Source organism: Gouania willdenowi, chromosome 1 (assembly GCF_900634775.1).
Source record: "Gouania willdenowi chromosome 1, fGouWil2.1, whole genome shotgun sequence".
Taxonomy (NCBI): Eukaryota; Metazoa; Chordata; class Actinopteri; order Blenniiformes; family Gobiesocidae; genus Gouania; species Gouania willdenowi.
Window position 1 is genome coordinate 19,208,922 of NC_041044.1, and position 23,215 is coordinate 19,232,136.

A 23,215-nucleotide genomic window follows, 5' to 3' on the forward strand; every position below is an offset into this window, starting at 1 on the left:
CTTTCAATACCTCCTACATGTAGTCAAACCAAATGTTATTGGGATTTGTCAGGATGACCTGCAGAGTTTCACTGATTAGGCTGCTTTTTAAATATTTTGGGTCAGCCATTTTTTTTCTTACAGGGAGGGCTGTAAGAAGCACAATAACAGGAAAATGTAAAAGTGATGGTTTTTGTTTTCTTCATAAACAAGATAAGACAAATAACCAAATTAAGTTCGAATAGTTTGATCCTGAGCCACTGTAACTGAATACTTTGCCACATTTATGTTAACCAAAAGATATTTCTTACATGCAAATTACTACCAATGTACAGTGTGATATGCAAACACACAGATGGACCTTTATTCTGCTTGCAGCATTTTGAATGCATGGCTTATCACCTTTTTCTTTAGTTGCGTACAGAGTATAGTATGGAATAGTTTTGGATAGGTTGAAGCATACGTTCCTAAACGTGCTCACCACAGACCCTCTTTTTGCATTTTTTCTCCAGCTGGTTGGTGGCCAGTTCGACTTGGAGATGAACTTCATCATCCAGGAGCCGGACAGCATCACATGCATGGTAGAGCTACTGGACAAGTGTGAGCCCACCTGCCAGGCTGAGATCTGGAGCATCTTCACAGCCATTCTCAAAAAGAGCGTCCGTAACCTTCAGGCCTGCACAGAGGTGGGGCTTATTCAGCAGGTGCTGCACCGGATATCTGCTACTGACAGCATGATTGCAGGTAATATTTCTACAATTCATTCAAACCTCATAAAGGTAATGGACTGTGTAGTAAAAGATACTTCTGCCTCAAGCATCTATTAGTCCAAGTCTTGCAGTGAGATTAGGGGCACATTGTATCGCTACGTCCTGTAGATATATTGAGTTGATAATGAAGCTTTGCTTAGACATTGGGGTCATTCCAACAAATGGCCCACACACTTCGGTCTCAAAAAATTCTGAAATTTTTACCAATTGTTCCGTGATAATTCAATAGGCACACTGTGAATTTTTAGTTTGATCGGAGGAAGACTTTTTGAGATATGGCCAATTTAGTGAGGGTGGTATGTGTCGATTTTTGTGCGTTTTTTTTTTTTTTTTTTTCTTCCATTTTCAGCTTCCAATATCTCAGGAACTACACCACAAAGGAAACTGAAATTTGCTATAGTAATACAACTCCACCTACTGTCTTAGAATATACAAAAAAATCTGCTATACATTCTATTTGCTTGACCTGTCAGCTAGGGCTGAGTGATTTTAACAAAAAACCTAATTGCGATTTTTCTGGCAGATATTGCGATTCGATTTACGATTTTAAATGCATATGCGTTTTTTTTTTGTTTGTTTTTTTTCAAATACTGTTTTTATTATTACATTTTAACTCCTGTGAGGAAACAAAATAAATACTACTAATGTAAAAAAACATAATTAAAGAAAAATGTATGTCAAAAATAAAGTAAGACACAATTAAAAGGAAGATATAAGTTGTGCAAAGATTATCGGAATAGCATCTGGTTTAAGTTTGCTTCACCACAAATGATCCCAGCGCTCAATTTGAAGCCTCGTGGCATCTTTGAAGCAAGAAGCATCAAAATGTGCCTAACAGAGAGATGGGGATCTTTCAATAGCAACGGTTTTCTGACAACATGAATCCAAGCATGGGGAATTGTATAGTTTTTTGGGAAACAAAAGGAGCTTACATCAGGATCTTTATCTTTTCCTTTTTGTTCACTGCAACTATAAGCTGCACAAGATGGCGTTTTGACTGAAAAAGCCTCCTAAATGTTCCAGAAAGCAGGCTGAATGTTCCACTCTAATGGCAAACCATGGGTTTCATAAAGGCAGTTCGCCCTGATAACATCATCAACCCATGATGCTTTGTGGGCCGTGAAAGATAGCGGCCCCGTGGTTCTTTAACTGTAAACAAAGCTAATCTTTAAAAGGCAATCAAACCATTAATGGTCCAGGTATAGGACATTTCTTTCCCAGTTCGCAATTGAACCATTTTGGGCCAAACTTGTAAAATCACTGGATGTTTCCTTTGAAATATGATAAACTCCACAATTGTATAATTTCCTCTATGACCTTATAGTTTCATTTCATATTTTCAAATTATTTTAGTATTATGCCTCATTGTTTTGTTCGGCATTCCATGAATCTCAGTATAATAAGCTGCCCATGTGGCAAATTGTAAATGAGCATTTTTCAGTATCTGGCCCAGTGAACTCAAGCTAGCTTGAACAGCGCTGCCCTTAAGGCTTTCTTCGGTTAAGATGTAGCTGTAGCTCACCCCAAAAGTGAGTTATCAGCCTCCCATGGCAAGAACAATATCCCGACTTGTAGAAATGTAATGTTGATTTTACAAAAGTGATAACACTTTTTAGGATTACATTAGTATTTAAAATGTGTCTTTGCATCTTTAACTAGAGACATTCTGGCAATCATTGAAATGTTTCTGTTATACAGAACTGAAGAGCAGTGCTTTAAAAATCGCATGTAAAAAAAGACATTTCTAGCTTATGCCCAATTTTTATATGTAGGCCTACATCTGCCAGATTTAGACGCATCATTAACCAGTAATAATTAATGAAAAACACTGCTCAGTACCCAGAACCCCCAATGCGTCCTGTTACTTTTCAGATCTGCTTATCCTACTTAATTTCACTCTAGCTTCTCAGTTTGTCCAATCTGTCACATCACTGTCACATTCTCAGCATAAAATAGCAGGAAAGATAAGACTGAAGGCACAAACACACCCATTTGGCAAGCTTTATGTCTTTAAACAAGCTTGTCTAATCTCACCATGTTAACATTTTACTGATGCTCTTTCTGTTCTGTCTCCTTGGCTGTCTCGCAGACTTGCTGGTGGACATGTTGGGTGTGCTCGCCAGCTACAGCATCACGGTGAAGGAGCTGAAGCTTTTCTTCAGTAAGCTACAAGGAGAGAAAGGCCAATGGGTACGTCAGTCATGGCACAGTGATCAGCGGCGGTTGTCTGGGAGCCTAAGTCAGGCATGCAGGAGGAACACTGGCTACAGGCTCATCTCATGGAGAAATCACATGACTAAACCTTACTATTTTTAGATCTTCAATAATTAGGACGCTTTTGAAATAAATGACGAAATAGTTCAAATATTTAAAATTCATGGTAAAAATGAAGATTGTTAAAAGGGAAAATGTTGACCAAAAGAAAATCAGATGACATCAGTTAATGTTCATTGGACTGAGTTTAATAATGAATATGAAAGTATCCACAAAGCGTAAAGTCTTTATTCATGTATGTTAATATGTATGTATGTCTTTGCGTGTTATGTCCTTGACCTAACCTGATCACCCTTTATTCATCATCCTTATTCCTCAGCCTTGTCATGCGGTGAAGCTTTTGTCAATGCTGAAGTACATGGCCTACAGGAATGGTCCCGACTCTTTCTTCAGCTTCCCAGGGAAAAACGCTGCAGTAAGTACACAACTCAACATTGGCAGCGTTTCTCCTGGTTTTTACCTCATCTTTTTATGTGTTGTTGTATGGGATGAATTTGCTGTTTTTCGTTATGACAATGCTTATGTTTTTCAATTCTGCAACTGTGTGCAGCGACAGGAAGTTGGTGTGGGTGCATCTTTCAGTTTTCAGAAATGTTAAACAACCCCATACAAATCTACTTCACATTACTTCTGTTATGCTTATGCACTGTTTCAGATTATATAGAAATTACATCTCATATATCAGGTAGTTATTACATTACAGCTGTGATTTATGCCTACACAAGAGTAAGAGTATACTCTTTTTCTAAAAAAAACCCAGTTCTGGCAAAGTGACGATGATCCAGTTGCCAGAATGTTGCCTGTTGGGGTTTAGTTTGATTTAATGTGTGGGATCCATCCTAGTTTGTGCCTGTATGCAGTGTGTTTAAAGAGCTGGCAGTAATAGTTTGTTCTCACAGAACTAGTTGCATTACTCACTATACATTCTAGCTTTATAGTTTGTTCATATGTTTGTATTTTGAGGATCCTGATGTGAATTTCTCAATGATCCACTGTGCAAGAGATGATTTAAATCACAAAAAAAACCCTCTGCTGTATAATTTTCCTCCTAGTTAACCATGCTGTTTCATGTGTTTTTCTCATGATGTTTCCTCAGGCTATCGCTCTGCCCCCAGTCGCAAAATGGCCGTACCAGAATGGGTTCACCTTCCACACGTGGCTCCGAATGGATCCTCTCAACAACATCAATGTAGACAAAGACAAACCTTACTTGTACTGGTAGGTACAAGAACCTTTTTTAGCCATTATTGTTAAATGTTCACGTTAAACTACATGAAAAAGGTTTGCATAAATATTGCAACTCAAGCCTGTTACAAAACTGCTGTGAATCATCTGTGTGTTAGTCGAGTTATGCTATGTTATGTCATGTTATGTCATGTCATGTTGCATTATGTTGCATTATGTTGCATTATGTTACGTTGCGTTATGTTACATTATGTTACGTTGCGTTATGTTACGTTGCGTTATGTTACGTTGCATTGCGTTGCGTTATGTTGCGTTGCGTTATGTTACGTTGCGTTATGTTACGTTGCGTTGCGTTATGTTGCGTTGCGTTATGTTGCGTTGCGTTATGTTGCGTTGCGTTATGTTGCGTTGCGTTATGTTACGTTGCGTTACGTTGTGTTGCGTTACGTTATGTTGAGTTACGTTATGTTATGTTGCATATGTTACGTTACGCTACATTACGTTACGTTACATTACGTTAGGAGACTATCTACATTAGGGTGGTTCACAATATGATAGTATGAGCAAAAAATTCCCAAATTTTGCCAGATCACATTTTTCCTTGATCTTATTATCATTTTGAACATCTGTACCAAAGATCGAGCCAATGTAACGTCAGTAAAAGGTGCCACACTTTTCCCCAATTTTTATTGATCAACCAAAGAATACATAACTTTCACAGATATCAGAAATTTTAACGATATAAAGATGAGTTTAGTCACTAATAATCTCTCTCTCCGTATTTATACTAAATAAGTAAGAACATTAGAACAGTTCAAACACTATTCCTGAAAATAGAAAAAAAGTCAACATTGTGAAAAAACGTGCCTCTCCTAAATGTGCAGCAGTTGACTCAATTTTTGGTACAGAAGGCAAAAAGCAATCTGGCAATATTTGATGAAAATTTATTTCGTGAACTACCCTAATCTACACCTATTCAACTGCAACTCTTTTAATATTGTTCTAAAAAAAGAAAAAGTGAACCGTAACAAAATTCTGTGCAATTCAGGTTGAAGTGTGTGGTTTGTGAAAGCCCGGCTGCTGATTATCTGCAGGACAGAATCTGTAAATAAAGCTCCTCTTAAGCCCGGTGCCCTTTTAAAAAGAAATGAATTCAATAAATCAGATGCTGGACCCCCCCCTCCGCCCTCTTTTTCTGGCACTGAAAGAATGATGGGAAGAGTCAGGAGACAGTGGAAAGCTATTGTTTGCTTCTCTGCTTCTTTAGAGGTCTTACGAGTAGGTAATATGTGATTGATTGGACATTTGATGTTTGATCAGTGTGAATGTGTGCAGCCTCGGTATGCACATGTAGCTTTATGTTTGTGTTTTGTTGCAGTTTCCGCACCAATAAAGGCATGGGTTACTCTGCACACTTCGTTGGAGGATGTTTGATACTGACCTCATTAAAATCCAAAGGGAAAGGATTCCAGCACTGTGTCAAGTACGACTTCAAACCTCAGAAGGTAGGACATGAGTGTTGGGAATACCAGCACTAGCTAAAATGCACAAACCAAATATTCCTGCACATAAATACCCACGTATTCAGGACTGTGGATAGTCACAAACAATAAACCGAGACAAAGTGGGATTAGTCACATCATGTTAAATTCTAAGGAAGAGTGAGACGATGGCGGGGAGGATTAAAGGTGACGGGGGAGCAGAAGATCCAAATCTTTCTCTCTAATCTAACAAGATTCGATGCCCACTGACCTTCAGGAAGCCTCACAAAGAATCACAGGCCTCCTCTCAATTTATGTTGCATTCCATTTTTCGCCGTATGTAGGCCCAATAACATGTCTGCGTTTTCTTAGATGTACTGCTAAGGAGCATACAGGAAACAGTAGGTGTGGCTACAGTTAAAGAGGAGAAAGCTGATTGGATAAATAAGTGTTAAAAATTTATTTATTATGAATGAGTGAGTGTGCAGTGTACTAGTATGTTTTTGTTGTTACAGTGGTACATGGTGACTCTTGTTCACACCTACAACCGCTGGAAAAACAGTGAAATCAGCTGCTTTGTGAATGGAGAGCTGGCGTCTTTCGGAGACATTGCTTGGTTTGTCAACACCAGTGATGTAAGTATGGATAATTTAACACTTTGTGTTCATTAGGAGTTAGACACAGGCCTTACAATTGTAATTATTTTGTTGGTTCAACTTAAAGAGGACATGGAGGTTTGGTCCTCAAGGTGATTGTAAATCTGGTATAATCGGTGGAAGTCAGTCACGTGCCGTGACCACTGGGGCTGGGTAAAGCACGTTGCAAATCGAGACCACCAATGACAATTTCATATGTTTCTGCTAGCAAGTGTTAATTCAATTCAAATCAATTTTATTTGTATAAAGCAATTTCCAACAAAGTCATCTCAATGCGCATATCAAAATATAAAATTCATAATAAGAAAGAAAAAAACCCAACAAGATCCACATGAACAAGCATTTAGCCATCTAACAAAATCAACATCATAAACACCATTAAAGAAACATAAACAAATATTTTATATAGCCTCCATACTCTCCCAACAAGATATTTCTCATGACACGGCAGCGCATCCAGTTGTTTGTGTTGGAAACACAGAGAAAAAGACAACAACTCAGAACAGACAACAACTCAGACCTGACTGCGCATGCACAAACACGTAAAAACACGTAATGGGAATGGAGGCAGAGGAGCAACGTGCCTTTGGGAGGGGGCGTGGCCTTCCACTGCCTTACAGCGGAGTAAAAAAAAAAAAAAAAAAAAAGACTGCAGCTGTTTCAGGAAATAGTGCTGTTTAGTAATTTGGGCTATGAAACGCACAAAATGCAGACACTATAATTATATTATAATTAAAACAAATAATCAAAATATCAATTCACCCTTGGGTAGGCACTACCTACCTTGCCTACCCTTACGGCACGTCACTGGTAGAAGTAGTAAAGCCCCTCGGTGACTTGTGTGGTAAGACATCAAGCCTATAGATTACCTTTAATCAATTGTATCAATCACAATTATTAATCTTTTGTTTTCTTTACATGTTTTTGTCAATCTATGTATAAGTTTAATGCATAAGATGCATTTAAATATCCACTTTATTCCTTGGGCTGCTACTTCCCGATTAAGGGTGCAATAAATATATAGAATTACAATTAAGGAAATTCAAATGTAAATGTAAATTTTGAAATGGCTTGATTTTGATATACGATGCATATTTTTTTTTTGTGAGGCCTTATCATCATCGTTGATTACCAATCACCACTGTAGATAATCCCATTCACAGCGCTTGTAGATAAGGATGTTTAAAGTGAGAGTGTGTGTTTGACTATAAATCAGAGAAAGAACTCGAGGATAAACAGTAACTGTGTTTGGTCACGCATCAATAAAAAGACATTTTGTTCACTAGTCAATTGTTCTTCTTGTAAACATCTGGCTGCATTCTGTGAGAGAGAGCGGGTTTGAAAACCATTTGTTTCTCAGCATGATTAATCTGCTAGATGAAAAGTAAGTACACACTTATCGCCGTGTCATTGTCAAGGGAATTGCTTTCTGTCATGCTGTGATTTGAGATTGTGAAATCGGATTTGGTCTGGAGTAAAAGAACTCCTATAGATTTATTCTGAGCATGTGTACTAAGTAGCTCCTTGCTCGAATGTGAATGTTTAACACTTGTGCTTTACAACATTTACCAAGCGAGGTCGAACATCATCACTAACTTTAAGTTGTTTCTAGTTCTATTCAACCATTAGCGTTGTTGTAAATCTTGAGTTTTCCTTATTGTTTTGTTTTTGCTTCTCCTATCTGCCTTCCTGTTCACGTCCTCCCCCTGCAGACGTTTGACAAGTGTTTCCTGGGATCGTCGGAGACGGCTGACGTCAACCGTGTGTTTTGCGGTCAGATGGGGGCAGTTTACCTGTTTGCAGAGGCTCTCAGTGCTGCTCAGATCTTAGCTATCTACCAGCTGGGTCCAGGCTACCAGGTTAGGAATCACAAGTACCAGTTTGACGCTGCAGAAAAGTCATTTGTTTTAAACATCTCCTTTAATCCTTTCATTTTGGTGCTGTACTACACTCAAATGAAGCCTAATGACTGAACAAACATTCAAATCACTGCAGGAGTTGAGTTTAGTGTCCTGCCTCATCACCCAAAGACAACTAATGCAAAGATTGATTGTGTTATTACATGTGTAGAAAATCCCACAAATCAACTTAATCACTAAGAAACTCTTTTAGGGGTAATACTCCAAGATAAATAAGAGTTTGGAAAAACCTGGTGGCGGTGTATCGAAAATAATTAGTTTTTGTTGTCGGCTTTTTCTGTTCAGTTAAAACTTTTTTAAAGGTAAAATAACCCTTAAAGGAGCAGAGGGCAGGATTTGTAAAAAAATATATACATTCATTTTAAGTCTTTTAATGCTAATAGGTGATGAAGTGCTCAGAACCAAAAAGAATGAGCCCACACACATTTCTCCCTATTGCTTTGAAAAGATTGTGTGATACATATTGTACTGCTGTTCTGGGTTCGATTTCCCAGCGCAGTTCTGCAGACGTGAAGTCAAATAACACTGATGGTGATGTCAAATCGGCTTGGAGATGCAGCCTAACACCCAGAAATACAAAAGAATGAGAATAAGACAGCTTGGAGACTGAAAGAAGACACAGTGGACTAAACTACTGTTTGGTTCCACTGTTGTAGTGCAGATCGGGCTGCATTTTCTCGTCAGGGTCAAAACCAACAGTGAAAACTTCTTTTTTTTTCTCAAAGAAATTACGTATTTACATTTGTTTTAGTGGTAAGCGCCAATTTTATTAACAAACTGATAATGTCAACATCAGATCAGCGCAAGGGTAACAAGCGAACGTCAAACACAAAAGGCGGCGCAGTGCACACAAGAGACCCATTGGATCTATTTACATAATCCATGTATCAAAGATCAGGATAATCCATGTTATTGTGCATTTCATTTTTTTTAAATTTTTTTTTTATAGTAAAATTATCCTCAAGAGAACTGACAGGTAGTGAGAAAACTTAATATGAAACGTATTTTATTGATTGTTCCCTACGTATGTGTAGGCCATAGAACTGTGAAATGATTCTTCAGGTTTACGTTTAATTAAATTGTAAATTAAAGTTATGGAATTTCCATGCCAATTACAATTACACTCAATTACAACTCACTTATGATGACAACAGCAACATATTTTTTCAATTACAGTTACGTCATAATTGAAATTAATTATCAATTATGCAATAATTAATTATAGTTTACCCCATACTTAGTGTAGGAAATCGGCTGCATCGTAGTTACCTGAATATTCTAGCCCCCTACCCCCTACTCCTGCACACTTAAAAAACCTTAAAAAAACCTAATAATGTAATGTCATAAACATTTTAGCCCTACAGTGAATTTTACCTACCCTGTTGAGGAATAATATATAATAATAATAACTAGAATATTTGCATTTCTTGAAGAAAATGCAAGTGAGGATGCAGGTGCTGGCCTGTGTTGCACTGCATTAGCTTATCATTGGCACGAGCATTATCAAGCATTACCATTCGCCTACCATCACCATTAACATTAGCATAATCTAGCATTAACTTAGAAATAACATTAACCTAGCATCAACATTAACATTCGCATAACAATAGCATTAGCCTAGTATTAACATTAGTCGAGCATTAAAATTGACCGAGTATTAGCTTTAACATAGTATTATCATTAGCTTAGCAATAGCGATGACCTAGCATTTACATTAATAAAGCAATAGAATTAGTCTAGCATTAGCCTAACATTGACCTAGCATTAGCTTTAACCTAGCATTAACCTAGCAATAACATTAACCTAGCAATAACATTATCCTAACATTAGCCTAGTAATAACAATAACCTAGCATTAGCCTAGCATTAGCATCAGCCTAGCATTAGCATTCACCGAGCATTAGCCTAGCATTAACATTAACTGCTCTATTTATATTCTAGTTTCCAATGTTGTCATTGTTTTTCATTTTCATTCACGTAACCCCATGACAATTCGTGTACCCCTGGGGGTCCCTGTACCCCACTTTGGGCATCTAGGTTCTAGTAAACAAATTCATTTGAAACAGAACGTGGCAAACTGTTGCTTTAGAAACGCTATAGTCGCCTTATTCTGTAATAATTGCTTCTGATCAGTCCTTTTTATTTACCTGTGCAAAAACAAATTTGATGGTTAATTTCTTTCATTTGTATTTTCGCTTGTGTCTTCTTTCCCAGGGCATCTTCAAGTACAGGGCGGAGAGTGACCTGTTGTTTGCAGAGCATCATAAGACCTTACTGTATGATGGCAAGCTGTCCTCTAGTATTGCCTTCTCCTATAATCCCCGTGCCACTGACGCACAGCTCTGCCTCGAGTCCTCCCCCAAGGACAACGCATCCATTTTTGTCCACTCTCCCCATGCGCTCATGCTTCAGGTAATTCTATCCTCTGAGTAGCATCAAGTATGAAAAGCATTCCAGTCATTCCTCTCGGAGCAGGAGTTGATATTGTTAGGATTGCCTTTTCTTGTTTTTAAGTCAGTGGTTTTGTGCTCGAGTTACAAAACTGACATTTAATGACAAGCACGATATTACTACTATATGAAATTTGGGACCAGTTGGAGATGGCTTTACAATAAAGTCTATGATTAGGGTTAAAAAAAAAAAAGTACCAGTGAAAATGACCTGTGTTGGTTTTTAAATTAAAAGGCTTTTTTCAGTGAACACATCAGTAATTTGAAAGGCAAAAATCTGCATGAATGCATTAAAAAAACAAAAAAAACAAATATCTGCCCTAATCTTTCTGGATGCATTTTATTTCTTTGGATCTACAACTAACACAGACACACCATTAAACCAGTATGGTTACTTGTGGCTGAGACTGAAAACCATAATAATGATAATCTGTCCATGGCTGACACGGTTCATGCTGATTTGCTCCCTTTACATATTCTTATCTTTTCATGTCAAGAAAATTTCCAACTTGAACCCAAAAATAAAAAGCATAACTTAGCCTCTCGGTCCTGAAAAAGTTGATTGGTGAGGTATGAGTTATAAACTTAAGTTTAATCGTTGAACAACAGTTTTACAGAATTTGGTGCATCAAAAACACAGTGTACACACACATATGGTTCAAAGTACAACTAAATATGCATTTTATCCTAGGGATGTCCAAATACAACATTCTTATTTCTGATATGATACTGATATTGCTGCTTTTGGGGTTAATCCGATATAATATCAGCGTGAATCGTACTTAAGTTTATTATTTATTTTATAGTGTGTAATTTTAGAAAAGGCTTAAATTATATTATTCAGAGAACATATTGAGCAGAAGGTATACAGAAAACGGACCCATTTTTAACATCGTTTAAAAAAAAAATCCAAAGAATTGGCAGCACAGAGGAACTAAAGATCAACACAGTGGAGCATAATTTGTATATTTTAGATAAACTTAAGAAAGCATAGAGACATTGAACAGATCACAGCTCTTGCTCGTGGGTGGATGATTATAAACTCAATTGAAATTAATGAATTAATTGACTTCATTATTTCTCAGCACTGTGCTTGTCCAAACATGTACTGTATGTGAGCACGACTGTGTGTTTTCAATGGCAGGATGTGAAGGCAGTGGTGACTCACTCAGTCCAGAGTGGTATCCACTCCATCGGTGGTGTGCAGGTTCTCTTCCCTCTCTTTGCACAGCTGGATTATCGCCAGCCCTCCAGCAACGAGCTGGACACCTCAGTCTGGTAAAGTCACTCATCTGTACTGTCTTTTTAGGAAAAACACGGAAATCATTTCATATGGAAATGTACTCGGGAGTCGATGTGCGTTTGCTATGATTAATAATGCAATACCGTTTAAAATGACAAACTTTACGCATTAATTTTAACATCAGATTGTGTGATGATTTAATATTTGATGCATTATGTAGTAAATGTTAGTCCTTAGTAAGTAGAGGAAGCCAATCTTCAAATAAAATGTGTTAGTTACCCTTTTACAGTATGAACAGGTTAATGTAAAATAATGTCTTGTGTATGACAATCAGGGCTACATTTATTATGTCCTCTCGTGTTATTTCTGTTGTCCTCCAGCTGATCCTAAGTTCAGGACACGGTGGCCTCATTTAATCAGACAGGTTGTTGGACGTGTCCTTGACAGCCTGGGCTTTGTCAGCAGCTCGCTCACATTATTGTCACCGTCTAACTCGCTGTCTGTCTATTTATTTCTCTTTTGTTGTCACTCTTATCCCTGCTCATCGCTTCTAGCTGCACTTTGCTGTCCTTTGTGATGGAGCTGTTGAAAAACTCAGTAGCTATGCAAGAGCAGGTGTTGGCCTGCAAAGGATTCCTCGTCATCGGATTCACTTTGGAGAAGGTGAGATCAGAATCAGAATTCCTTTATTAATCCCAGAGGGAAATTGCTGAAAACTAATCTGCTGGAAAGGATGGAAATCAGTCAAACACTGCACTAGTGTCTATGGTTAGTAAGTAATATATACATAGACTGGACATAAACTAGTGCTTCTCAAAGTGTGTGGCATGAGGCCTCTTTTCTACCCCTTTTCTGATGTGCTTCTGAGAGCAACTCGTTTTGGTGCAGTCTTTTTAAATGCAAATGAGACACTTCATACCCCACCCCCTCTCCAGGTTGCAGAGGTGACACTCGGTTCAACTCCACCCTGTTCGGCCATTTTTGTAGTTTGATAGAAGAGATACGGCTATGTAGCGATGCATAAACTTTTTATTCAGAGGTTATTTACAAAATGTCAACAACGGAAGACTTGTCCATCCAACCTTACATGTTCGAGCCAGAGTCTGACCCGGCGGAGTGAGATGAAAATGATGATGAACCTGCAGAACCTTAACAAGTGAGCTAACACAAGCATCGAGCTAACGCTAGCGCCAAGCTAATGTCACGAAATGCATTTTAATACAGTCTTTTCAAAGACAAAAACGGCAAAATGAAATGACTAATAAAAACTTTAGACTTAAATTAAATCACGTAGGCCATATCATCAAGGATCTAAAACGAGCACACAGCGCTAACATATGAAGTCTGAAGACGGTGCAACTGCTAAGCAACTGCTAATGCTAACAAAACAATGACAGGGACGTCTTATCACACTTTTTAGTGTTATTTACAGCTTACCGAAGTGCTCTGTACGTCGTCTCCAAAGATAGAAGGAATTGAACCCTCAATCAGACAAAGTCTTTCGTCAAATCCTTCTTTATACTGGCGGAGGTTGTAGAAGCAGTCATCCTTGAAGTGCTTTGCGCACACGAAAATGACCTTATCCACAGATGTGGGTACATTTCTGTGAAAAATAAAACTCAACCAGGCACTTTGAAAAGGTTCTGATGCTGGGAGACGGTGTAATGAAGCGTGTGGGTTACAACATCCAACAACCGAACATTTTGACTTATCCTCTCGTAACTTCGGCATCCTTGAGCTTGGACTACAAAATAAAAGCGAGAAATAAAAATGGCGGATTGCTCGAAGTGTTGGGCCTGGAGTCGATGTCCTAATTTGGCAGTTCCGCTGACGTTATTGTTCAAAAAACGTAATAGAAAATCCAAAAATCAAAACAGATTGAAAAATATGACCAAAACAGAATATAAAGATATCTACGGAGCACCTGAAGAGACTTATTTGAACTTTTCTGTACTTCTAAGCACTCTAAATATACAACAAAATGCATTTAAGGGCTAAAAAAGTGGATTTAGCATATGTCCCCTTTAATAGAGCAATAAATTATTAGACTGCATTAGATATGCAACCGGGAACAAAATGTGCAAAAATAATGATTTTCATCTGCATGTGAAGTGAAGTGGAACAATAAACACACTTTTATTCTTTCAATAGCTGACATAAAAAAAAATGTTTTTTTGTTTTCTTAAGCTTTTTGTCAAAGATTCCAGAACAGTGTTTGGTAATGTCCTGTATTTTTGACTGCTGACCATTTGTTTTTTTTGCTGGTGATTAGTTTAATTTCGTTTTTGATTAATTATGTCAAACTATTTTACTTGCATTATGAAAAATGACGTAGGGCTAAAAAAAAATCGCAGATTTTTTTAAAGGTCTCATATCATGCTATTTTTCACCCATCTTCATTTGTTCTAAGAACTCCAAAAACACAGTATTTGAGGTTTATTTTCACACTCGCCTGTTTTCCAGAGTTTTAGCCTCTGAAAAATCACTTTCTGAGTAACTCTACACAAACGGGCTGATTTGCGGCCTACTTATGCATATTCACGAGTGGGCGTGTTTATAACGGGACACTGATTTCCTCCTCCCTGTACAGTGATGTAGGGCCAGAGGACGGCCCGACCTCCTTTTCTTTCAATGCACTTAAAAATGACTGCAGATATCAGATATATTGTCAAAAGTACAACTTTATTGCTGTGATTGTCCTCAAGAGTTAAAATGCATAAAACAGTCCCAAAATAAAAAGTAAATGAGACGCTGTCATTCAACAATTTCAAGCTTTAACCCAGATTTTAGCAAAAGTGCAACAGCAGCTTCACAGTAGCTTAAATTTTCTGATTAATAAATCAGATAACTACATATTCTATAACATATAACATTACAATTAAAAAATTAATAAACTCTTCCCTTAGCATCTCAGCATAGTGCGAATAATAAATTAAACATGCCTGTGGCACACACAGCTACTCAAAGGGTAAACACATGTAAACAAAGAGGGGGCTGGCTCACATCGCGCTACGGTAACACACAAGGACAGAAGCGAGAAAAGTAAAAAATAATTGTGGTCGGGAAATAATAGAAGTGAAAATACAATTTATTTATTTATTTTTTTTAATTTGAATTCGCAAAAAAGAAATTGTTTTTATCTACAAATTTGATATTTCAATTAAATCGATTTTTTTGCCCAGCCCTAACATGATGTTTCTTGTTCCCTGTCTGTTCATTTCATTTTTGCATTGAATTTCATTTTTTTTCTACTGCACTTTTACGTATTTTTTAAAATGCAGGTAATTCGTTTAATTTAGTTTTTGTTTTTGATTCATTATGTAATATAATGTTACTTGTTCCCTGTTCAATATATTTGGAAATGTGTTATTTGTCAGCATTATTTGGGGGAACAATGGGCGCAGGTGGGACTTGAAAGTTCACCTTCGTTCAAAGTGGGGAAAACCCCAAAAAAAGGTTTGAGAAGCACTGACATAAACAGTCAAACTGAAACCCAGTGTTGTCTGCTGGCTGTGTTTGGAGGTCACAGCTGAACTGAGTGCTTGTTAGGCAAAACAGGAACTCCTCATCTTTCCCTGCACATGTCCTTTCAGAGTCCGTCTCACATTACAGCTTTTTACCTGTACGCTTTAAATATCCTCAGAAGATGTGGCGCTCATTTCCTCTCCTCTCTCTCTCTGTGTGGACCAGTCTTCCAAGGTCCATGTGACTCGACCCATCCTGGACATCGTTCTGGCCTTTTCCAGATACCTGAGCAACCTACAGAATGGCATCCTGCTTCTCAAACAGCTGTGTGACCACATTCTGTTTAACCCCGCCATCTGGATCCATGCCCCTGCAAAGGTGACCCCAAGCAGTCGCACAGCTCCTCCTGATGGAGCATTTGGTTCTCACATGTGTAGCCTGACCTCAACTAAATCTTCTTTTGTTTTTGGTTTTTTTGCTTAAAACTACAACAACGTATGAGCCTGAGCTCACATGTGGCTTTGACTTGTGCAGGTGCAGTTGGCTCTCTACACTTACCTCGCCACAGAGTTCATCAGCACGGTGCCCATCTACAACGCCATACGCAGGGTGGGCACTGTGCTCCAGATCATGCACACGCTCAAATTCTACTACTGGGTCGTCAACCCCCAGGACCGCAGCGGTGTCACGCCCAAAGGCCTCGGTATGACTGGTGGCTTTTAAAAACAACTACTGTAATTATCAGGGTCCATTAACCAGTAAACTCTACTTTTTAGATGGTCCCAGACCAAACCAGAAGGAGATCCTTTCTCTGCGAGCGTTTCTGCTCCTGTTTGTGAAGCAACTCATAATGAAGGTAAGATAGGAATAAGCTCTTCACATGGTTAAATAATACCTTTCAGGTGTTCTGTTGTTTAAATGCTTGATTCTTATCATTAGGTCTAGTCACAAAGGGCATAGCCAGAATACACATTAAAGGACAAGGTTACAAAACATCAGTAGTTCAATCTGTTGAGCAGAGACTAAATCATCTTGAATATTCACAAACCTAGAGGAAATTATATAAAATGGAGTAAAGGCAAAATGAAACAAATAAGACAATATTAGACTATTGAGTCATTCCATGTCATTTCAACACATGGCCCACACACTTTGGTCCAGAAAATTATGAGTTTTTTTTAAAGCAATTGTTCCATGATTATTCAGTAGAAACACTGTAATATTTTTAGTTTGATCAGATTAACACTTTTTAAGATATGGTCAATTTAGTGAGGGGTTGGGGGGGTGTGTTGGTTTTCGGTCGTCCTTATTTTTCTTCCATTTTCAGCTTTCAACATCTCAGGAACTACATAGGAAACTGAAATTTAAAAAAGTAATACAGCTCCACCTACTCTCTCAGAATATACAAACATAACTGCTGTACATCCTATCTGGTGGACATGCCAGCCCCTCAAATTTGGAAAAATGTTTGTTGGGTTTGGGGCTCGATGTTTGGGTCTTCAATAAACAACTTTGCATATGTCTGTTCAAATCAGTGATGATTACTATTTTCATTGGCCCACAACTGTCTGTATGTGGGAATGTAAGGAAAAATCTAATCTTAGTTTTAATTTATAGTATAAAGATGACTCTTTCTTAGGATATACATGTTTTTTATCTTTGTAACTTTTTTATTTTTACTTTGGACCCCAATTTAGGGGTTAGTTCACCACTTGTGAATATTGAAAATCCTTTACATGAGTTAATTGTGCCTGTGTGTCTTATAATCATTTATTGTTTCATAGTTATTTTTACTACTAACACAAAAAATATAAAAACCAAACCATTACTTCAGAAAAACTCTTATTTTTTTAAAACATAATTATGAACAAATGTATGACCTAAATTAACCATACGTCAAAAAGCATTCATCCAATAAAATTTAAAATGTACAGTGTGTCTAGTGAATAATTATGGAACAATTGGTAAAAAATTCAGAATTTTTTTTTTAGACCAAAGAGGGTAGGCTGTTTGTGTAAATGACATGGAATGACCCTATTAGATATTAGATAATTAAAAAGCTACTTTTGTGTCTGTTAAAATAATATAGTAACATGTACACTAGATTTTTTTCTTCTGTATGTATGTGTTTCGTACTATGCACAGTCGTGTGAACATTTTAATTGGTTTCCTGTCTAAAAATCTCTAATGTGATGGGCTGATGGTGAAGCAATCTGATCAATCTGATGGATTTGATTTCAGGATCAGGGTGTGAAGGAAGACGAACTTCAGAGCATCCTTAACTACCTCCTGACAATGCACGAGGTAAGCAGACGTAAACCAGCTACGACTGAGCCCACCACCAGATGGCGACATATCACCAATGAAAAGCTTAATGGCTTTTCTTTTTTAAGCTTGCTAGTCTGAACTGTTGGCAGATTCTGCTTCACTGTTTTTTGTTTCGATCTTCAGAATGTTCAATCCAAGTACTTTACAGCACTGTAGGTGTTTACTGTGGATTATTGTAGAACAAGTCAATCACTCAGACCAGGCAGTGACTGTGAAAAAGAAGGGCCGATCGTGTAGTAGCATGTCATTCTACAGATCAGATGAGATTTGATGTGAGATTACATGTGGTCTGCTACTACAAAAGAGACAATATTATTAGTAACATGTGATTATGAGATCACCATACTCCTTTCTTCCCACTGATTGATACATTAGCTGTAATTGTTTACGTTGTGTTCCACAGGATGATAATCTCATGGATGTGCTGCAGCTGTTGGTCGCTCTGATGTCAGAACATCCGGAGTCAATGGTTCAGGCCTTTGACCAGCGCAATGGAGTTCGGTAATATTAAATTTTTTTATTATTTTTTTTACATGTAGCTGTTTAATTTTACTCTATTGGATATACTGTAATTGCACTTGGAGCTCCTTATTTCAGTGTTTGCTTTAGTTACTTTAAACATTTGACATGTTCCAGTGTGAGTGTATTGATTTAGATACATATATGGTAATAAATTGACCCATATTGTTAGGTATTTCCACCTTAAAAGTTTAAATATTTGTAATTTCCTAATGATAATGTTTCCCCACAGTGTGATCTTTAAGCTTTTGGCCTCCAAAAACGAGGGAATCAGGGTCCAGACTCTCAAAGTGCTGGGTTACTTTCTCAAGCACTTGCCACCAAAGTAAGTGCCTTTTCACTGACATTAGCATGAATTCACCTCATAAATGCTGTTGTTCAATATGTGATAAGAATATAAAAAAAAATCCTTTAAAAATCCATGTGATCGAGTGAAAGCTTAAATTTGTTGTTGTGCGTCTCTTTTCCTGCTCGGCATTTGGTTTTTCATTTCTATTTTGCCCCCATAAAGGTCCGATTAGAGAAAAAAAAAAAAAAAAAAAAACTCAATTCCTTTAAGACTTTAAGAAAAAAAATTATATAGTGATTTTTTTTTTTGTTTTATACACCCGTCTAATTTTACATGACATTTTTTTCTCCAAATTTAACGTTTTTTTTTTTACATTTTTTTAAATTCTAGAGTGCAGTGGCCCCTACATCCTGTGCAGTGTTTGCATGTTCTCACTGAACATCCTGTGGTTTTTAACCCTATAAATAAAATCTGTTTATTAGAGTCTCTATGGGTGCGCATGTGTGTGTGTGTGTGTGTGTGTGTGTGTGTGTGTGTGTGTGTGTACATGGTTTTCATGGTATCCCAGTAAAGATCAGATAGGCTCAAGTGCCACATGACTAGCATAACCTCTCAGTGCTGTTGTAGCAACAAAGGGAAACAAGCATTCCTCGTGTGGACACAGTGTAAACAATTAGAAAATGACCTCTGAACTGATGAGATGTGTTTTTGGCTGGGGAGGTTTTTTATTTTCTGAAAGAATGTTCTCTCACTGGCAGCGAAGATTCTCAAAAAATTCTTGGCTACTTGTCAGTGAAGCTGTTCTAATTTATCCACTGCAGATACAGCATAAATCAGTGCTAGGTTTTAGTGTTTTATCTTATTTATCTCTCTGTTTTTAAAATATTTTTCTTTGAGTAGGACTGCTGGGCAATAATCTAGATTTCAAAGCATTCTCTGCAATTTTTATGGAACAAACATGGTTGGGGTCAGTGCCTCTGTCGAGTGACAAACCTTTGACCTTTTTTTACGTTCTGAACAGGAGAAAAGCTGAGGTCATGGTGAGCCACGGCCTCTTCTCCCTGCTGACTGAACGCCTGATGCTTCACTCCAACCAGTTCACCATGACGACCTACAACGTGCTGTTTGAGGTTCGTGCGCCTACACTCACACCTCAGGCCTTTTGCTTACACGAAATAAAACATCTTAATAGATGCAGAGTGGTAACATTTAGTTATTGTGTCTCTATGTTTGGTCAAACCAACTTAAGAAGAAATGCTCTGATGTAAAACAAATCCATATAAAAAGCTTTATTTTTGGCCTCTACTGACGCCTGATTAGACACAGTTCTATTTCTCTGTTATTGTTAAGGCTTGTATGGATATTTATGGCTCCTAACCCCTCCCCCTCCTGTAGATTCTTACTGAGCAGATCTGCACTCAAGTGATCCATAAACAGCATCCGGACCCCGACTCCACTGTGAAGATTCTCAACCCACGTAAGTGCCTCCTCTGGGCCAGACTGTTCCCCTAAATCATCCGCTGCAGCGTACCCATCTACATACCTCTAGTTTTTGTACCGCAGGAGGATTTTCTCCCCCCCCCCCCACTGAAAAAGCGCGATCGCCTATACCGTCAAACAAATGAACAGCATAAATTTCACAACCAGAGCATCTTTTATTGGACTGAAGCACAGATGTAAACGGAGCACAAGGATGGCGCAAACACTTCGTGTGACAAATAGAGCCCCCTCTGCTCAGTTTATAGAACCCTAGTCTAATTTTTCACTTGAATTATTTTGGCTATAAAGGAATGATTTAATGGATTAATTCTGATTCCCCCCGAAATGAGGTATGTTTGTAAGTGGGAAAATCTTTTTTTTTTTTTTTATTTAATAAATATATTATTCTTTTTATAGTATTTGGCTGGATGATTTTCAAGTCTATTACAATAAATTTCAATGTATGTAATGTATAAATTACGTTATTATTTCATTCCGGTGTAATAACAACAGTATTGCTTTTAAATATGGTTTAATGTGACTCTGCATATTTCAATAATCATTATAGCAGAAGGTTAAATTAGCAGTGGGAAAGGTTTCTTCCCCTTTAAAATAATGCAAACATATTTGTTACATTTGACTTTATAAATGTTTTTTTGTTTTCTCTTTTGTTGGTGTCAGAAAACGTTGGCATTGTGTTGAAGACTCTTAATATTACAGTAAAAATTGAAGAAGTCTCTGTGGATGATAGTGTGTTTATTATGTTAGGATTTTAGACTAAATTAGTAACTTTATTTACAAAATCAACAAGATACTGATATTGATTTTTTTCCACTTATTAACTGTAACAATAATATTTTTAAATTAGGTTTTTGCTGCTATTTCTACATTTTAGACATGTTGAAGATGTTTAGGACCTTCTGAATGGTCACTAAAGGTGGTTTTCTTCTGCTTTTTTAATAGCAATAATTAGGACACATTGAGCATAGATTCACTTCTTAAATATTAACTATAATTATTTTGGTTGTAAAACATCCACCTAATAAATTTCTTGTAATGACCTGCTGTAAAAACAATGCTGAAAATAGTAAATTGTAGTTATAAATGGCAGCCTTTTGTAGATTTTCACCTTTTTCCCATTATTGTTGATGAGCAGCAGAACCTGAAACAGTGGCTTTGATCACTGTTCCCAGATCACATTTTCAGTCCGTTACTTACCACCAATTTTACGTCAGCTCACCAAAATCTTTCCATGTTTATACGCCAAGTATTCATTTCAGTTATAAAGAGAAAACGTCCCGTTTTCTTCCTCACTGACATACATCCACGCACCTTTACATACACCAGTGCAGCAGGGCTTTAATCAGTTTGAAATCCAAGCACTTGGTGTAATCACAACCAAGGTTTACTTCAAACCAGGCTTAATCTGACGAGGCCTCACTGTAGTCACACATTGATTATCCTGGGCCCTTATTGTGTTAAAATCTCCCCTGCCCAACCATCCCAGACAGGCGGTATACATCATGAAACCCTTGCATGGCTTTCTGCATGTGAGCACATTCTGTGGAACACAGAGTGGTGGTCTGTTTCTCCTTTGCCGCGTATTCTTCTGATTTAATCTGTGACAAACTCTGAAAATGACCCCCTGATTGCAGTCTTTAGTAACGTCAGAGCCAATCAAACAAACCGAGGAAGTACTGTTTCCCTCAAATTAACTCAAGGGAATGGAACCAAAAGCAAATGGGAAAAATAACGGAATTCTCCATCCCTCCGTCCTCATTCCTGCTACATGCTGGGGTAATTTTCTGGCGGTAAAGGTTCAGCGACTCATAATTTGAGTGACTAAGGCATAGAAACAACACAACTGTCGAGCGGGCCAAGGGGGCATCGGTTAGCACCAAGGTCTGCAGAGACGAGTGAAATCCAAGCCCCACCGTCTGTCTTCTCAGAGCAAATGGACACTGACACTGTCGAGATAATTCATCTAAACAGTCACTTTCTTTGGTTTAACCAGAGCCAAGCTTTCCACAAGGTTCCACGGCTCAGGCTCTGCTGTTTAAAATGAAATCCAAGCCCTTACAGTAAGATAATGATCAGTGGCTCAGACTGTACGCATTTATCTGTATTCAGTCATCATTACCACAGGCAGGAATATTTCAGGTGTGTACGGCACGGACTGCAGATAGTTTGTGACACAATGATTTGCGCATGTAAAAACCAATTGTTGATTTGTGCGTTTTCTCCTGCTGCAAAGCAGAGCATCGACACAGCGTAATACTTTCAGCTTTGGTAAATCTGTGAAGTATTGGATTACGGCCATGAACAAACTGCAGGTGGACTGCGAGAGGGTGTTTTTATCAGTGAGTTTGAAACTATGTAATCACATTAAATAATTACCTCCTCCAAGGAGACCAGTGTTTGTTTGTTTGTGTTAGCACGACTACGTCAAAACCTAGTTAAAGGATTTTTTATTCTTGTTTTGTAACCAAAGATAGATCTTAGAACAGTGGTTCTCAACCTTTTCAGCATTTGACCCCCAAAATAAAGGTCCCAGAGACCGGGGACCCACACTGTAGCTGAGGGTGGTTGAACACAAACATGATCATTGAAGAACAGTCATGTGGAGACAGAGCCATAAGGGGGGATAAAGGGGAGAGCTTTTTGGAGGCCCATCCACAAAGTCAGCAAAATGTGGTCCATTGTTCTATGAATCTGTGATAACTACATTTATTTATTCATCAGAATAAAATCCACTGTTATCCAGGAAGTTTAGTATTATTTTTGCCATTGTATATAGTCATCTTAGAGATGTAAATACTTGTTTTAATTAAAAATAAAATGGGTTAAAGGTGGTAATTAGGGTTCAAAGGGTCAGTATAGGCTTAAAAGTGGCAGAAATGGGGGTTTGGGAAATGTCATTTAAAAAGTAGGATCAATTAGTTTAAACTGGCAAATAATGGGCATGACACATCATTAATGTGGTTAAATTGTCAAATATGAGCATGAAATATGGTGAAAAGAGGCTCAAATTGACAATAATGGGTCAACATGTGACATTAGGGGAAAAATGGTGGAAAGGGTTTATAAGTGTCAGAAATGGGAGTAATGAAGTTGCCTTTTTTTTAGTTCTTTTATCAATACATTTCAATCAAAATTTCATTAAACTGATAATGCAGGGT

At 37.7% G+C, this 23,215-nt stretch overlaps 1 protein-coding gene across 8 annotated transcripts in view; it reads left to right on the forward strand.

Moving 5' to 3' along the window:
* lrba (LPS-responsive vesicle trafficking, beach and anchor containing) overlaps positions 1-23,215 on the forward strand; it is a 222,265-nt gene that overhangs the window by 25,770 nt on the left and 173,280 nt on the right. For all 8 annotated transcript variants that reach the window (XM_028469572.1, XM_028445918.1, XM_028446752.1 and 5 more), the window contains exons 2-19: positions 492-723; positions 2,839-2,939; positions 3,343-3,438; positions 4,120-4,241; positions 5,587-5,713; positions 6,205-6,324; positions 8,058-8,204; positions 10,478-10,675; positions 11,858-11,991; positions 12,511-12,619; positions 15,647-15,799; positions 15,956-16,124; positions 16,198-16,277; positions 17,663-17,725; positions 18,153-18,250; positions 18,501-18,593; positions 19,579-19,687; positions 19,953-20,034. In XM_028469572.1, the coding sequence (XP_028325373.1) occupies positions 492-723; positions 2,839-2,939; positions 3,343-3,438; positions 4,120-4,241; positions 5,587-5,713; positions 6,205-6,324; positions 8,058-8,204; positions 10,478-10,675; positions 11,858-11,991; positions 12,511-12,619; positions 15,647-15,799; positions 15,956-16,124; positions 16,198-16,277; positions 17,663-17,725; positions 18,153-18,250; positions 18,501-18,593; positions 19,579-19,687; positions 19,953-20,034 (2,233 nt within the window). The remainder of the gene's footprint in view (positions 1-491; positions 724-2,838; positions 2,940-3,342; positions 3,439-4,119; positions 4,242-5,586; positions 5,714-6,204; positions 6,325-8,057; positions 8,205-10,477; positions 10,676-11,857; positions 11,992-12,510; positions 12,620-15,646; positions 15,800-15,955; positions 16,125-16,197; positions 16,278-17,662; positions 17,726-18,152; positions 18,251-18,500; positions 18,594-19,578; positions 19,688-19,952; positions 20,035-23,215) is intronic.